The following is a 19,285-nucleotide window of genomic DNA, read 5'->3' on the forward strand; positions in this document are numbered from 1 at the left end:
AAGAAGACCGACAAGGCTGAAGTTAAGGATATAGAAATTGATCCTGTAAGTATCAAAGTGGAGAATCAGAATACTGAAGAAACCCGTTCATCAGACGCATCCTCAGAGGAGCAAGATACCGATGATGACGAGGAAGAGCATCATGAAGACATTCTGACTAACTCACACTCTCTAACCGAACCAGATCAAGGGGAGCCGGACTCTTTTTCAGATCGAATTCCGGTTATATCCACACATGGAGACATGATCACCTTCATCAATGATACCGATGATTTTGAAGACATTCTCGAAGCCATCCGAAAGTCAACCATTGATTTTTCGCTACGCTTAACAGAACGAATCATGGCTATCAGAGAAGAGCACCACCTCTATCTCCGAAGAGAAGACAATGATGTTGAAATCCTAGAAGAACGCATTAAAGTCTTTATCAATTCTCTTCACGATCATATCTATCGCGAAGAAAGGCAACGAGAGCATAATTCAGTAGTTCGCACTATTCTCGAAACAAGATTCTGTCGAGATCAGAAGATCATTTACTCTAGGGTTTATAACGCCTTAGCCAGATCTACACTTCCGTTCTCACGAAACGAACGAGCACTACTGACTCTCATCCGGAAGTATATGGATCTTTCCACCGGACGCCCGACTTATCACTCTAATTTGCAAATGATCGAGGATATTCACAGCTTTTTTGCTCTTTTAGATAGAGATAACTTTGAAAGCACACCAGACAGGCTAGTGATTTACGTAACAATTGATCACCACGCTGATCTGATTATCAAAGAGTTACAAGACGCTGTTATGGAAGAAGCAAGACGAAACAATCCGTTCTCTCATCTTGAACCAGATCGAGTCAACATTGCCACCTATGTTACAAAGCAGCTATCACGTATCTTCCACGAGTCCACATATCCTAGTTTCACATTTAAAGCTGGATGTCGGGAGATATACTCAAAGACGGTGAAATTAATGCTCGGATCAGGATTGCTGTTCACTTCTTTCCAGCTTCGTCTCTTAACTAATCTGTGTAAAGCTACAGACTCCTACTGTGGAGATCACCGTTCCGAAGACTTCGAGATTCTAAAGATACAGTTTCTGACATTGTTTGAAGACCTCAGAAATGAGCATCCCATCAGAGAAATAATCAACACCAGCACTGCTTCCATGATTGACATTCATGGGTCAACCAGCAGAGCTGTGGATCATATTCTCATCGGACTTCAAGACTTATCAAGGGCCGAAACTGCGCACTACTTATCTTTCAGAAGATCTTCAAGAGAAGTACCGGATCTGTTACCACTGTTGCTCCGACACTTTCTCAGGACTTATCCACCAAGACTCACGTTCCCTCGAGAAGACCAAAATCACAACCATCAACGAGGAATGTTTGCTTTTTAAAGCATCACTACGGTCTAGCCAACGACCTTAAACAAAAGCGCTTCTCAGGAGGCAACCCGTGCAATAAAGTAGAGTAGAAGAATAAAGGATGACAAATGAGCCGATAAAGAATCAAGGAAACCAGTCGCATCTGCTAGGGGTATTTCTTTCTTTCGCTACTAGCTCAAGATTCAAACTATACCGCATCCTAGCTTATCACTAAGTGTGGGATAACACCCAATCAAAACACTAGACAAATACTCCCAAATCTTCAACTAAAACTCCAAAGTGTGGGATACACTAGGAACATTGAGGACAATGTTCGTCTAAGTGTGGGATGTTGGTATCTTTTTATGTTGTATTATAATAAACCATTACGAAGATTCTAAGTCCTTAAGCCAAATTTCAAAATTTTTTGCAAAAGAAACCCTTTTCGAAAAAGTATTTTTGAAAACCTAAAACGTTTTTCAATAAAAATAAGGCTTAAGTAAGGTGGAAATCTTGTTAGATTGAAATCTCTAATAGAGCATTGCATGACTAAGGCATTATCGACCTAAATTGATTATGGTGAGGCACCTCAAATAAGACCAGCATTCATCCTTAATGCTTCACTATTTTTCGTTGAGAGTGCCGATGTCTGTGCTCAGAATCAGAACTTGCTTTAGATCTACATCTCCAAGCAGCAAAGCATGATTCGGTTGTAATCAAAATAGCTACCCATTTGTCAAACATAAACCTTCCGCACATCCACTACTTCTACTCCACCACCACATCCATATCACCTTTACTATTTATCCAAAAAATCCAGAAAATGAGATTCCTTCCGAAAACCCGATGTTATAAACCTCTCAAGTATAATGGCAAAGGTCTTGAAAAAGTTTACTGGCAAAAAGTTTCTCGAGATGAAGTCTATCAAAAAAAAAAATAAGTTCTGAAAAAAGGAGCAGAACTAAATAAGAGAAATGCCGAAGAAGAACTTGACCGAAATGATTATCAAATGAAGAAAAGTGCTTCTCAAAATACTTCAGCACTCCTATCTATCCGAATAAAAGTCTGTATAAAGACTACATTACCCTTTTATTTCACCCCTCAAAAACAACTTCACTACTACTCCAAAATTCCTTCTCCATCATTGACAAATAACCCGTAAAGCTGAGATTACTACCGTTCTCGCGTTAGCAGCAAGGATTTGAGTCTTTATCAAGCCTATGACGATGGGTGCAGCATGACTGGCTATGTATGTATTCATTTCTTAGATATATAGGGAACCCTAAACACTTGAGTGATTTGAGTGACCTAGTGAAAGCTAGCCTATGTCATGTAACCTCCTCGCATGCTCGCAGAGATAATTTCAGTCCTAACATAGATGACTCACCTTATCTTTTTGCTCTTATAATAAAAGCAAATCGCTTAGGCTATTAGAAAAGAAACACCGAAAAGATTCTTAAAAAAATGAGAGTTTGCTTGAGGACAAGCAAAGTCTAAGTGTGGGATATTTGATATCGGCTAAAAAGTCACGTTTTCACCCCGGTATTAAGGCCCAGAAACAAAAAAGATTCAAACTTTGTCGGCAAAATACCCACTTCGTCGGTTAGAATTGAAGAACAAGTAATTACGAAGGCGGTGCAAAAAGAATCAAGAGAATCGGAGCTAAAACGAAGATTCTAGAGCGAAAACGGTGAAAGACAAGAAAATCAAGTTACTGTAACATCCCGCCTTTTTATGGTTACTTTCCGTTTAACTATTTTAAAGTCCGTTATATATTTATAACATCTTTCGTTAATACGCGTTTTAAATTATCTCGATTAGGTAATTCACGCACCCGATTCAAACTTGAGGGACTAAAATTGACACGGGGCAAACTAGTTGACTAGGTCAACTAGTCCACCCCAATCACCACCATTCAACCATCTCAATCTCTCTCTCTTTCTCTCTAGCAAGAACACACACACAATTACCAAATTCATTCAATCATCATCTAAATTCGATCTAGGAGGCTTACAACAAAATAAATTACATATTCGTGATCCTCTCTTCATCCTCTTCATTTTGGTACCAACTTCATCTCGTTTGGGTAACATTTCTAAAACTCTAGATTTCTCTAAATTCGTGTTTTTGACTTGAAATGGTGTTAGTTAGTGTCTATGGCTCATTGTGATGTCGTGTATGTAATTTGTAGGCTCGATCTTGTTATTTGGTGTAACTAGCATGAACACTTGAAATGGGTTAGTTTAACCTTTGATTTTGAATGATAAAATGTGTTTAGATTTTAATGGTTGTGTGTTCAAAGTGTTAGTTACTTCATTAACTTCGTTTTGGTGTGTTGATTGACATGAAAACCTTACATTAACATGATTATTGGTTTTGAGATGTTGGTTCGGGTTTGATAAGCTTTATATGAACTTTTGATGTATCAAATGCTATGAAATATTGTTGATAAGTGTTTTGTTGCAACGTGTGTTTGATTACCTTCGAAACGGCATATCATACATGTAAATTGGTTACCCGAATCATGAAATGCGTTTTAGAACTTGAACCTTTGATTATGAACGTTTAATGCGGTTTTGGGTTGTTGTAGGTGTTAAATTACTTGTTGAAATGTGTCTAGTCATTTTCTTCGTCAAATTACCTTCCCAACGGTATAAAATACTTGACTTGATTGTTTGCGGATCATAAATTGTGTTTATTTGGTTTTTGGTTCGTGCACTTAGGAGTTCTGCATCAGACTTGAAATCCAACCTGGACGCCGTCCAGATACTTGGACGCCGTCTTAGTATTCAAAGCTGGACGCCGTCCAGAAAGTCTGGACGCCGTCCCAGCCTTCAAAGCTGGACGCCGTCCAGATGCACTGGCAGGCTACTGTCCTCGTTGGTCATTTTACGGAAAATGTTTGCTATGCTATGGACCTCCGATTCACATGTAACTTGTTCTAACATGCTTATATATGATTAAAAACCTCAGAAAAATAGTTCGGGACCTGACCCGAACGTGTTGACTTTTTCGTTGACTTTGACGGACCAAAGTTTGACTTTTTGTCAAACTTAACCAAATGATTATGCAACATTCCTAACTTGTTTCTATACTTGTATCTTGCATGAAACTTGACAAATTGATTCACATGCTACGTAATCGAGTCGTAACGAGCCATAGGACTAATTGAACATCTTTGACCTTTTGTGTTTACCGTTGTTGATACGACCTATTTGTTTAGGTCAAGACTAGCATTGTTCTTTGCACACGTTTACTTGTTGAAGTACTTTACTACTCGTGCACTCAAGGTGAGATCATAGTCCCACTTTTACTCTTTTTGAACTTACATTTGGGATGAGAAAACATAAACATTTCTTTTACTAAGTGAACACAAGTACAGGAAAACAAACATTCTACATACGAGTTTAGAACAAAATCCTCAATTCGATTATCATTAGTTACACTTGCCGGGTGTAAGCGAGAACTTATGTTGTATGGATCCATATGGGTTTGACAAACTCTCATTCAAACGGTTCGCTACCGTTTACGAATGAAATATATTTTCGAGAAACAGTGTATGTTCTAGCACTAAGTGATGGGGTTCAATGGAAGGATTGTTAAGCATTGATAATTGGGTGCTCGTGAAACAAACTTTTGGAATGTATTACTATTATCTTGTTGTTGCAAATCTTGTGGTTCACTTGTACTTACTTACTCAAACCTATGATTTCACCAACGTTTTCGTTGACAGATTTCTATGTTTTTCTCAGGTCCTTGAACGATACATGATACATGCTTCCGCTCATTATTTTGATACCTGCATTGGATGTCGAGTATTTATGCATACATGGAGCGTCTTTTGGCTACTTTTAAATTGTGTCGCATAAGTTTCATTTGTACTTATAACTTTGTAACGTAACTTGTGGTGGAACTATTCTTGTAAACTTTGAACAATCTTTACATTTGAAATGAATGCGACATATCTTTTGGTCAAACGTTGTTTTAAAGACTTATGACCACGTGACGGGACATAAGTAGACGGCGCCGTCAATGACGATTTTGTCGGGTCGCTACAGATGGTATCAGAGCGTTGGTTGTAGGGATTTAGAGTTCATTGGTGTCAACCTCGAGTCATAGGGTACATTGGTGAGTCTAGACTACAACCGGCATATAGACTTGAAGTAGGAATTACTTGAATACTTGTGCATTTATACTCGAACGCTTCTACTCATATCTACCCTTAGTTCCTCTTAATCTCACGTTGTTTAATTTGATTGACACGCCACCTTGACTATATGAAATGATGTCGAATGCACATATGAATCAGGGTAATATAATTTCCGGGATTATATTACGGTGACTCATATGAACGTTCCGACATTATGACATAAAGAATTTAAGGCGAGTCGAGGAAAAACTTCCCTTTATCTTTATTCTATATCACGGTTAGTATTATTGAGAATACTAATCAATGATATTCTTGTGTCTTGAAGGAACAATGGCTCCTTGTCGTGTACGCCGCAATGAAACTCCCGAACAAGCTCTCGAACGGATGATAGCTACCGCCGTAGATGCGGCCATGGCCGGTCACTCATCCAACAACAATAATAATAACGACAACAACAACAACAACAACAACAACAACAACAATGGAGCCGGTAACTCAAACGAAGGGTGCTCCTATAAATCCTTCATGGGGTGCAAACCTCACACTTTTGATGGAACCGGGGGACCGGTCGTGCTCACCCGATGGTTTGAGCAAACGGAAGCCGTCTTTAGCATAAGCGGTTGTCGGGACCAAGACAAGGTCAAATACTCCACTCACACCTTCGTCGGTGTCGCTCTTACATGGTGGAATACTTATGTACAATCGGTGGGTACCGATGAAGCTCACGCCCTCTCTTGGACCGACTTGAGGGAAAAGATGATTGTCGAATATTTCCCTCGTGAAGAAACCCGAAGGCTCGAACAAGAGCTAAGAACTTTAAAGGCGATCGGAAATGACCTCAAGGCTTATAATCAACGATTTTCCGAACTAGCCTTGATGTGCCCAAATCTTGTGAACCCCGAAGCTTTAAGGGTTGAACTTTACATGGATGGTCTTCCAAAGAGTATCAAACACGGAGTAATGTCATCCAAACCCACTAATCATCAAGAAGCTTTGAACATGGCCTGCAAATTGATAGAAACGGTTGACGAAATCGTAGTTCCGGCACCTAAGGCCGAGGATAAATCGGGCGGCAACAAAAGAAAGTGGGAACCCTCCCAATCAAGCAACAACAACTTTTCCAAGAAATCTTTCACCTCCGACGGCAAGAAGGGTTATGCCGGAAATCTACCTCTTTGCAACAAATGCAACAAACATCACTTTGGCGAATGTAGTAAGCTAATTTGCCATCGGTGCCAAGGAATTGGTCATAAGGCCAACGATTGTAAAAGTGCCACTCCCGTCGCTCGAAAGTGGCCCAATGCACTAAAGACGGGCACTTGTTACGAATGTGGCCAAACGGGTCATTATAGAAATGCATGCCCAAAGAAGAAAGATAACCCCAACACGTGCGGCCGAGCTTTCAACATCAACACCGAGGAAGCCCGGGATGACACTGAACTAGTCACGGGTACGTTTCTTCTCAACAATTCTTATGTCTCTTGCTTATTCGATTCGGGTGCCGATAAATGCTTTGTATCCAAGACTTTGACTCATTCTTTTAGCACTCCACCTCTTCCATTAGATACCACTTATACCATTGAAGTGGCTAACGGGAAACTATTAAGTGCCGACACATATTACCGGGGGTGTACGTTAAACATTTTGGGTAAGGAATTTGAAATTGACTTGATACCCATGGAACTAGGAAGCTTTGATGTAATAATCGGTATGAATTGGTTAGTCAAAATGAAATCTCACATCCTTTGTGATCTTAACGCAATCCGAATCCCTATCGAGAATGGTGAACCTTTGATCGTCTATGGCGATAAGAGTTGCACCGGACTCAACCTCGTTTCGTGTATTAAAGTTAGAAAACTACTCCGTAAGAGTTGTTTTGCGATCCTTGCTCACGTTAAGAAAGTCGAGTCCGATGAGAAGCACATCAATGATGTGCCAATTGTTAGTGACTATTCCGATGTATTTCCCGACGAATTGTCGGGTCTTCCACCTCATCGACCGGTTGAATTCCAAATCGATCTTATTCCGGGAGCCGCACCCGTAGCACGTGCACCGTATAGACTTGCTCCATCCGAAATGCATGAATTGCAAAGCCAAATCCAAGAACTGCTTGACCGTGGTTTTATCCAACCTAGCCATTCACCATGGGGCGCTCCGATTTTGTTTGTTAAAAAGAAAGACGGATCCCTACGAATGTGCATTGATTATCGTGAACTAAATAAATTGACGGTTAAGAACCGATATCCTCTTCCTCGCATCGATGACCTCTTTGATCAACTACAAGGGTCTTGTGTATATTCGAAAATCGATCTCCACTCGGGTTATCATCAATTAAGGGTTAAGGGGGAAGATGTCTCCAAAACCGCTTTCCGGACTCGTTATGGTAGTTATGAATTCCTTGTCATGCCATTTGGTCTCACTAACGCACCGGCAGTGTTCATGGATCTTATGAACCGCGTGTGCAAACCGTATCTCGATAAATTCGTTATTGTGTTCATCGATGACATATTGATCTATTCTAAAAATGAAGAAGAGCACGAACAACATCTCCGACTTGTGCTTGAACTCTTGAGACAAGAACGACTTTACGCCAAATTCTCCAAGTGTGAATTTTGGTTGAAGGAAGTTCAATTTCTTGGTCATGTTGTAAGTGATCAAGGTATTAAAGTCGATCCCACGAAAATCGAAGCCATTAGTAAATGGGAGACTCCTACTACTCCTACTCACATTCGTCAATTCTTGGGTCTCGCCGGGTACTATCGTAGATTCATCGAAAACTTCTCTTTGGTTGCACGTCCTCTAACCGCATTAACTCATAAGGGAAAGAAATTCATTTAGGCGACCGAGCATGAATCCGCATTCCAAATCTTGAAAACGAAGCTAACCACCGCTCCTATCTTGTCACTTCCCGAAGGCAATGATGACTTTGTTGTATATTGCGATGCCTCGAAACATGGTTTTGGGTGTGTATTGATTCAACAAACAAAAGTCATTGCTTATGCTTCTCAACAACTCAAAATTCATGAACGAAACTACACGACGCATGATCTCGAACTCGGAGCCGTTGTCTTTGCACTTAAAATGTGGAGACACTATCTTTATGGAACCAAGAGTACTATCTTCACCGATCACAAAAGCCTTCAACACATCTTCGATCAAAAGCAACTAAACATGAGACAACGAAGGTGGATTGAAACCTTAAACGATTACTATTGCGAGCTTCGTTACCATCCCGGGAAGGCAAATGTAGTAGCCGATGCCTTAAGTCGAAAAGAAAGAGCGGTGCCTCTTCGTGTCCGAGCCTTAAACATCACCATCCACACAAACCTTAATAGCCAAATTCGGGTAGCCCAAGATGAGGCTCTCAAGGATGAAAACCTTTCACACGAGCTCTTGAACATTCTCGTCTCTCAATTTTAAAATTAGGGAGACCGGACTCCGATATTACGCCGGAAGGATTTGGGTGCCTAGTTATGGGGACCTACGAAGCCTTATTTTAGATGAAGCCCATAAGTCACGATACTCGATTCACCCCGGTGCCAATAAGATGTACCACGACCTTAAACAACTATATTGGTGGCCAAACATCAAAAGGGACGTAGCTACTTATGTTTCCAAGTGTTTGACATGTTCCAAAGTCAAAGCTGAACACCAAAGACCGTCCGGACTACTTCAACAACCCGAGATCCCGCAATGGAAGTGGGAAAGGATAACGATGGATTTTATCACCAAGCTACCAAAAACGACGGGCGGTTATGATACCATTTGGGTTATTGTTGACCGTCTCACCAAATCCGCACACTTCCTTGCCATGAAAGAAACGGACAAAATGGAGAAACTTGCACAACTTTACATTAAGGAGATCGTAGCCCGACACGGTGTACCTTTATCGATTATCTCCGACCGAGATGGCCGTTTCGTTTCTAGATTTTGGCGTACATTGCAAGAAGCATTGGGAACGCGTTTAGACATGAGCACCGCATATCATCCTCAAACCGATGGACAAAGCGAACGTACAATTCAAACCTTAGAGGACATGTTACGAGCTTGCGTGGTTGATTTCGGAAAAGCTTGGGACAAGCACTTACCTCTCGCCGAGTTCTCTTACAACAATAGTTATCACGCGAGTATTAAAGCCGCACCTTTTGAAGCGCTATATGGCCGAAAATGTCGTTCACCTCTTTGTTGGGCCGAGGTAGGCGACGTACAAATCACCGGACCCGAACTCATTCACGAAACCACCGAGAAGATCGTTCAAATCCGAGATAGGCTTCGGACGGCCCGGAGTCGTCAAAAGTGCTATACCGATAAAAGACGCAACGACCTTGAATTTCAAGTCGGTGACCGCGTCATGTTAAAAGTCGCACCTTGGAAGGGTGTAATCCGTTTTGGGAAACGCGGGAAGCTAAATCCGCGGTATATTGGTCCTTTCGAAATCTTGGAGCGTATTGGAACCGTTGCTTATCGTTTAGATCTTCCGCCTCAATTGAGCTCCGTTCATCCTACCTTCCATGTATCTAACTTGAAAAAGTGTCTTGCCGAACCCGATATCGTCATCCCTCTCGAGGAACTTACTATTGATGACAAACTTCATTTTGTGGAGGAACCGTTTGAAATTGTGGACACCTCCGTCAAGACATTGAAACAAAGCCGAATTCTGATTGTTAAAGTCTGTTGGAATGCCAAAAGGGGACCCGAGTTTACTTGGGAAAGACAAGATCAAATGCAAAGAAAGTATCCTCATCTATTCGTGAATTCGAAAACGCAAGATCTCGAGGAAGAAACAACGACTACTACGCCTACTTAAATTTTGGGACGAAATTTCTTTTAAGGAGTAGGTAATGTAACATCCCGCCTTTTTCTGGTTACTTTCCGTTTAACTATTTTAAATTCCGTTATATATTTATAACATCTTTCGTTAATACGCGTTTTAAATTATCTCGATTAGGTAATTCACGCACCCGATTCAAACTTGAGGGACTAAAATAGACACGGGGCAAACTAGTTGACTAGGTCAACTAGTCCACCCCAATCACCACCATTCAACCATCTCAATCTCTCTCTCTTTCTCTCTAGCAAGAACACACACACAATTACCAAATTCATTCAATCATCATCTAAATTCGATCTAGGAGGCTTACAACAAAATAAATTACATATTCGTGATCCTCTCTTCATCCTCTTCATTTTGGTACCAACTTCATCTCGTTTGGGTAACATTTCTAAAACTCTAGATTTCTCTAAATTCGTGTTTTTGACTTGAAATGGTGTTAGTTAGTGTCTATGGCTCATTGTGATGTCGTGTATGTAATTTGTAGGCTCGATCTTGTTATTTGGTGTAACTAGCATGAACACTTGAAATGGGTTAGTTTAACCTTTGATTTTGAATGATAAAATGTGTTTAGATTTTAATGGTTGTGTGTTCAAAGTGTTAGTTACTTCATTAACTTCGTTTTGGTGTGTTGATTGACATGAAAACCTTACATTAACATGATTATTGGTTTTGAGATGTTGGTTAGGGTTTGATAAGCTTTATATGAACTTTTGATGTATCAAATGCTATGAAATATTGTTGATAAGTGTTTTTTTGCAACGTGTGTTTGATTACCTTCGAAACGGCATATCATACATGTAAATTGGTTACCCGAATCATGAAATGCGTTTTAGAACTTGAACCTTTGATTATGAACGTTTAATGCGGTTTTGGGTTGTTGTAGGTGTTAAATTACTTGTTGAAATGTGTCTAGTCGTTTTCTTCGTCAAATTACCTTCCCAACGGTATAAAATACTTGACTTGATTGTTTGCGGATCATAAATTGTGTTTATTTGGTTTTTGGTTCGTGCACTTAGGAGTTCTGCATCAGACTTGAAATCCAACCTGGACGCCGTCCAGATACTTGGACACCGTCCCAGTATTCAAAGCTGGACGCCATCCAGAAAGTCTGGACGCCGTCCCAGCCTTCAAAGCTGGACGCCGTCCAGAAAATCTGGACGCCGTCCAGATGCACTGGCAGGCTACTGTCCTCGTTGGTCATTTTACGGAAAATGTTTGCTATGCTATGGACCTCCGATTCACATGTAACTTGTTCTAACATGCTTATATATGATTAAAAACCTCAGAAAAATAGTTCGGGACCCGACCCGAACGTGTTGACTTTTTTGTTGACTTTGACCGACCAAAGTTTGACTTTTTGTCAAACTTAACCAAATGATTATGCAACATTCCTAACTTGTTTCTATACTTGTATCTTGCATGAAACTTGACAAATTGATTCACATGCTACGTAATCGAGTCGTAACGAGCCATAGGACTAATTGAACATCTTTGACCTTTTGTGTTTACCGTTGTTGATACGACCTATTTGTTTAGGTCAAGACTAGCATTGTTCTTTGCACACATTTACTTGTTGAAGTACTTTACTACTCGTGCACTCAAGGTGAGATCATAGTCCCACTTTTACTCTTTTTGAACTTACATTTGGGATGAGAAAACATAAACATTTCTTTTACTAAGTGAACACAAGTACAGGAAAACAAACATTCTACATACGAGTTTAGAACAAAATCCTCAATTCGATTATCATTAGTTACACTTGTCGGGTGTAAGCGAGAACTTATGTTGTATGGATCCATATGGGTTTGACAAACCCTCATTCAAACGGTTCGCTACCGTTTACGAATGAAATATATTTTCGAGAAACAGTGTATGTTCATGCACTAAGTGATGGGGTTCAATGGAAGGAATGTTAAGCATTGATAATTGGGTGCTCGTGAAACAAAATTTTGGAATGTATTACTATTATCTCGTTGTTGCAAATCTTGTGGTTCACTTGTACTTACTTACTCAAACCTATGATTTCACCAACGTTTTCGTTGACAGATTTCTATGTTTTTCTCAGGCCCTTGAACGATACATGATACATGCTTCTGCTCATTATTTTGATACCTGCATTGGATGTCGAGTATTTATGCATACATGGAGCGTCTTTTGGCTACTTTTAAATTGTGTCGCATAAGTTTCATTTGTACTTATAACTTTGTAACGTAACTTGTGGTGGAACTATTCTTGTAAACTTTGAACAATCTTTACATTTGAAATGAATGCGACATATCTTTTGGTCAAACGTTGTTTTAAAGACTTATGACCACGTGACGGGACCTAAGTAGACGGCGCCGTCAATGACGATTTTGTCGGGTCGCTACAGTTACGATCTAGGGAATCAAGGCTGACCAGCAAGCCATACGGCCTGCCATACGACCTGCCACTGTGGATACGGCTTACCAGATACGTGCCAACATACGGCCCACCAAACGGCCTGCCTTGAATACGCCCTTCCAAATACGCCCTGGCATACGGTCTGCCATACGGCCTGCCATACGGCCTGCCAGGCGTATTCTGGCAAATTCCAAGTCTATTTAATGGGTCTTTGTCATTCATTCCAACACACACTTCAATTCACTTCTTTCTCTCTCTTGTACAATATTAGTCATACTCTCAAGGCCTTCGACTCCGTGCGGGAAACCTAGTACCCGGAGAAGAACGCTGAAGATTGTATTAGGAGCGGTCTGAAATGTCCCGTTCTTATTGATTAAAAACGTTCCATATTAATTGATTTCGTTGCGAGGTTTTGACCTCTATATGAGACGTTTTTCAAAGACTGCATTCATTTTAAAACAAACCATAACCTTTATTTCATCAATAAAGGTTTAAAAAGCTTTACGTAGATTATCAAATAATGATAATCTAAAATATCATGTTTACACACGACCATTACATAATGGTTTACAATACAAATATGTTAGAACAAAATAAGTTTCTTGAATGCAGTTTTTACACAATATCATACAAGCATGGACTCCAAATCTCGTCCTTATTTAAGTATGCGACAGCGGAAGCTCTTAATAATCACCTGAGAATAAACATGCTTAAAACATCAACAAAAATGTTGATGAGTTATAGGTTTAACCTATATATATCAAATCATAATAATAGACCACAAGATTTCATATTTCAATACACATCCCATACATAGAGATAAAAATCATTCATATGGTGAACACCTGGTAACCGAAATTAACAAGATGCATATATAAGAATATCCCCATCATTCCGGGACACCCTTCGGATATGATATAAATTTCGAAGTACTAAAGCATCCGGTACTTTGGATGGGGTTTGTTAGACCCAATAGATCTATCTTTAGGATTCGCGTCAATTAGGGTGTCTGTTCCCTAATTCTTAGATTACCAGACTTAATAAAAAGGGGCATATTCGATTTCGATAATTCAACCATAGAATGTAGCTTCACGTACTTGTGTCTATTTTATAAATCATTTATAAAACCTGCATGTATTCTCATCCCAAAAATATTAGATTTTAAAAGTGGGACTATAACTCACTTTCACAGATTTTTACTTCGTCGGGAAGTAAGACTTGGCCACTGGTTGATTCACGAACCTATAACAATATATACATATATATCAAAGTATGTTCAAAATATATTTACAACACTTTTAATATATTTTGATGTTTTAAGTTTATTAAGTCAGCTGTCCTCGTTAGTAACCTACAACTAGTTGTCCACAGTTAGATGTACAGAAATAAATCGATAAATATGATCTTGAATCAATCCACGACCCAGTGTATACGTATCTTAGTATTGATCACAACTCAAACTATATATATTTTGGAATCAACCTCAACCCTGTATAGCTAACTCCAACATTCACATATAGAGTGTCTATGGTTGTTCCGAAATATATATAGATGTGTCGACATGATAGGTCGAAACATTGTATACGTGTCTATGGTATCTCAAGATTACATAATATACAATACAAGTTGATTAAGTTATGGTTGGAATAGATTTGTTACCAATTTTCACGTAGCTAAAATGAGAAAAATTATCCAATCTTGTTTTACCCATAACTTCCTCATTTTAAATCCGTTTTGAGTGAATCAAATTGCTATGGTTTCATATTGAACTCTATTTTATGAATATAAACAGAAAAAGTATAGGTTTATAGTCGGAAAAATAAGTTACAAGTCGTTTTTGTAAAGGTAGTCATTTTAGTCGAAAGAACGACGTCTAGATGACCATTTTAGAAAACATACTTTCACTTTGAGTTTAACCATAATTTTTGGATATAGTTTCATGTTCATAATAAAAATCATTTTCTCAGAATAACAACTTTTAAATCAAAGTTTATCATAGTTTTTAATTAACTAACCCAAAACAGCCCGCGGTGTTACTACGACGGCGTAAATCTGGTTTTACGGTGTTTTCGTGTTTCCAGGTTTTAAATCATTAAGTTAGCATATCATATAGATATAGAACATGTGTTTAGTTGATTTTAAAAGTCAAGTTATAAGGATTAACTTTTGTTTGCGAACAAGTTTAGAATTAACTAAACTATGTTCTAGTGATTACAAGTTTAAACCTTCGAATAAGATAGCTTTATATGTATGAATCGAATGATGTTATGAACATCATTACTACCTTAAGTTCCTTGGATAAACCTACTGGAAAAGAGAAAAATGGATCTAGCTTCAACGGATCCTTGGATGGCTCGAAGTTCTTGAAGCAGAATCATGACACGAAAACAGGTTCAAGTAAGATCATCACTTGAAATAAGATTGTTATAGTTATAGAAATTGAACCAAAGTTTGAATATGATTATTACCTTGTATTAGAATGATAGCCTACTGTAATAAACAAAGATTTCTTGAGGTTGGATGATCACCTTACAAGATTGGAAGTGAGCTAGCAAACTTGAAAGTATTCTTGATTTTATGTAACTAGAACTTGTAGAATATATGAAGAACACTTAGAACTTGAAGATAGAACTTGAGAGAGATCAATTAGATGAAGAAAATTGAAGAATGAAAGTGTTTGTAGGTGTTTTTGGTCGTTGGTGTATGGATTAGATATAAAGGATATGTAATTTTGTTTTCATGTAAATAAGTCATGAATGATTACTCATATTTTTGTAATTTTATGAGATATTTCATGCTAGTTGCCAAATGATGGTTCCCACATATGTTAGGTGACTCACATGGGCTGCTAATAGCTGATCATTGGAGTGTATATACCAATAGTACATACATCTAAAAGCTGTATATTGTACGAGTACGAATACGGGTGCATACGAGTAGAATTGTTGATGAAACTGAACGAGGATGTAATTGTAAGCATTTTTGTTAAGTAGAAGTATTTTGATAAGTGTATTGAAGTCTTTCAAAAGTGTATAAATACATATTAAAACACTACATGTATATACATTTTAACTGAGTCGTTAAGTCATCGTTAGTCGTTACATGTAAGTGTTGTTTTGAAACCTTTAGGTTAACGATCTTGTTAAATGTTGTTAACCCAATATTTATAATATCAAATGAGATTTTAAATTATTATATTATCATGATATTATCATGTATGAATATCTCTTAATATGATATATATACATTAAATGTCTTTACAATGATAATCGTTACATATATGTCTCGTTTAAAAATCATTAAATTAGTAGTCTTGTTTTTACATATGTAGTTCATTGTTAATATACTTAATGATATGTTTACTTATCATAGTATCATGTTAACTATATATATATCCATATATATGTCATCATATAGTTTTTACAAGTTTTAACGTTCGTGAATCACCGGTCAACTTGGGTGGTCAATTGTCTATATGAAACATATTTCAATTAATCAAGTCTTAACAAGTTTGATTGCTTAACATGTTGGAAACATTTAATCATGTAAATATCAATCTCAATTAATATATATAAACATGGAAAAGTTCGGGTCACTACACGGTCTGGAGTCTTGAAGTTGTCACTTTTGTATTCAGAACTCGTTTAATCTACTGGTACTTCTATCCTTTATCTTATATAATGTTTTATGATATTGTTGCCATGATTAGCGAGTAGTTATCTTTAGTGTATGCTATGATATAAGCAGTTATAATGCCGAAATAATATTATGGTCTGTGTATGTTGTCGAAATGCTTTCCGATTATGCTTTAAACTCAATCGCTTTTCCAACTAATAGAACGTAGTTATAGGTTCTGTTATTGGGAAGTCGCGAACCCCGATCCAGAGTACACTATCTGTGTCACCCCTTGGTAAGAGAAGTCTATCGGATACAACGTAAGATCGACTGAGGCACACCGGTTGTAGTAAGTCTATCAAGCTTTGGACTACGACTGAGGACTCTTTCGTAGTGAAACATCTGACTAGACCCCTAGTACATTGTCGGTCTCAGACCATGCTAGTGTAGTCACCAAGCATATAAACTTCGTACGTGCATGCTGAAGCACAGCGGTTGTTGTAAGCTGTACCTCTGCTAAGTAAGGCCATGGAACACGGATAGTGTTGACCAGTACACTGCACCATAACGCGGTCTCAAGCATTGCACCCCGCTTGAGGGATTCTTAGTTAACTAGGGAACTGTTTGTTTAGATGCATAAAGGATTGGACAGTTAGGATAACCGAACGTGTTCATGGAAGTCAGACTTGACTTGGCCCTGGTGTTCTTTATGGTTGAACTCTTTTTAAGGGCCTAACTATCTTTTACCAATCATTAACGAAAGCATTGAAACACATCACGTCTCTCGGATATGGTAAACCATGTATTCTATTACGCTTAAGAAAGTTTAGACCATTTTGGAATGTTAATACGTCACCCAACCGAGTCGCTCAATTGGATGAGCCGTCTGAACATGTATGCCTGTAGTCAGACTGCACGGGCGTCGGGGGTAAGGGACGTTGCTGTCTATTCAGAATCTTCAAGCCTAACGCAGTACCCAGTGACATGTCTTATGACAGGGGGCGTTTAGGACCAGTGTAATGAATACAAGGCCTCGGCAGAATAATTGATGAAGTCATAGTATGCACTTACTTTAACCTTATCTGAATTACAAATTTTATCGTATTTACTTTATCTATCTTATAAACTAGAAAATCCCAAAATAAATATCCACTACTCCCTAACTATCTTAGGCTAAAATATAGGTTCGATGTTACTGATATCTCAAAAATACGACCCTAGGTCATACTTCCCTTGCTCATAAGGAGTAGTAAGATTTAGGCCCCGCTAAATATAAATTTAAAACAGTACCCTCATCCACGAGTGGCTGATCCTGGCGAGCCGCGGCCTAACGACACCGCGCAAATAAAAACCGTCCGTTTCGGCCATATCAGCAGTGATTATTTATATCATATTTTTAGATAAATATCTAATTTACCAAATATATCCTCTCCAAATTAGGCCAGCTTATTACAGGGGAGCTATGGGATTTTTGTTGGTGTACGATGTTACAAATGAGTCATCGTTCAACAGTGAGATTTTTGTCCCTTTTTCATGAATTATAACTCGTTACTTCTCCTTAATTGTCATCTTGTGCTCTAGTTCGATATCTTAATCTTATCATTTGCAATATTGTATCCTGTTGTTGCCAGACATAAGAAAATGGATTCGCAACATCGAACAACATGCATCTGATAATGTAAACAAGATCCTTGTTGGGAATAAGGCTGACATGGATGAAAGCAAGAGGGTATAGTCTTCAATTTCATAATATTTATGCGTTTAAATTCGATGACAATCAAGGTTTTACTAGATTGTATAGCTACTGAGGAAGCAGATAAATCTGATCACATTATTGCAATATGTTGTAGGCTGTACCCACTGCAAAGGGCCAAGCACTAGCTGATGAGTTCGGCATTAAATTTTTTGAAACTGTAAGTGAATCAGTTATATATGCCCTGCCTTATATTCTAACAAAAGAGGTGGCAACGGGTGATTGTTTTCTGCTGTAGGAAACGTCACTTTGGGTTGACACGCAACGCTCCATTTTAAAGATTGAGATTCCTTATTAATAATTAGTGTGACAATTATGATTGTGTTTTTCAACAAAGAACCATATTAAGAAAATATATTTTACCTCAATAATGATAATATAATTTCTTAAATGATTTAGGAGGTTATGCACTTACAGTGATTTTGGGCCCGTTTTGTAACAACCAGTCCCACATTAGATACAGAAAGAAAGTATTGGTCCTTTATAACTTATAGGGTTAAAGTAGTGGCTAATTAGTATCTCCCACATGGTTTTTAGTTGAAACCTGGAGATACCCTGTTTTAGCTTGTGAGGGGCAATTGTTTCTCGGTTTGCGACGGGTTCTCGGCTCGTGCATCTCTTGGGGCCGATTTGAGGGTCTTTTGGCCCATTATACAAAAAGCAAATCCCTAGTCGACCCATTAATAGTTCGTAAGTAAATGTGTAGAATTGGCACACATCATTTTTCAAGATGATTCAAAGAGATTTTCCCTGTGAACACAAAAACGAATATTATCACAAATGTCTGGCAAGTACATGTGTAGAATTGGCACATATCATAGATGAATCTTGTTTTTACAGAACACAAAAACGAACCTAAACGTGGAGCAAGTTTTCTTTTCGATAGCGACAGATATTAAACAAAGGCTTGCGGCCTCTAACTCCAAGGCTAAGGTATTTATCACAAATTACTTCTATAGATCATTATAAGAATAAGAAAGCTACACTATATATATATATATATATATATATATATATATATATATATATATATATATATATATATATATATATATATATATATATATATACATATACATACATACATACATACATATATATACATATGTATATGTACATATATATAGGGGAGGGATCCACTGAGAACTCTAGTAGTGTGAGAACCTGAGAACTCAAATTCGAACAA

At 38.3% G+C, this 19,285-nt stretch overlaps 1 protein-coding gene across 1 annotated transcript in view; it reads left to right on the plus strand.

Moving 5' to 3' along the window:
* The window catches only part of LOC139902309 (ras-related protein RABE1c-like), a 171,359-nt gene that overhangs the window by 133,746 nt on the left and 18,328 nt on the right, over positions 1-19,285 (plus strand). The window contains exons 4-7 of the mRNA XM_071884949.1: positions 17,787-17,857; positions 17,978-18,075; positions 18,197-18,259; positions 18,940-19,025. Of these exons, the coding sequence (XP_071741050.1) occupies positions 17,787-17,857; positions 17,978-18,075; positions 18,197-18,259; positions 18,940-19,025 (318 nt within the window). The remainder of the gene's footprint in view (positions 1-17,786; positions 17,858-17,977; positions 18,076-18,196; positions 18,260-18,939; positions 19,026-19,285) is intronic.

The sequence above is a fragment of the Rutidosis leptorrhynchoides genome, chromosome 3 (assembly GCF_046630445.1).
Source record: "Rutidosis leptorrhynchoides isolate AG116_Rl617_1_P2 chromosome 3, CSIRO_AGI_Rlap_v1, whole genome shotgun sequence".
Lineage (NCBI taxonomy): Eukaryota > Viridiplantae > Streptophyta > Magnoliopsida > Asterales > Asteraceae > Rutidosis > Rutidosis leptorrhynchoides.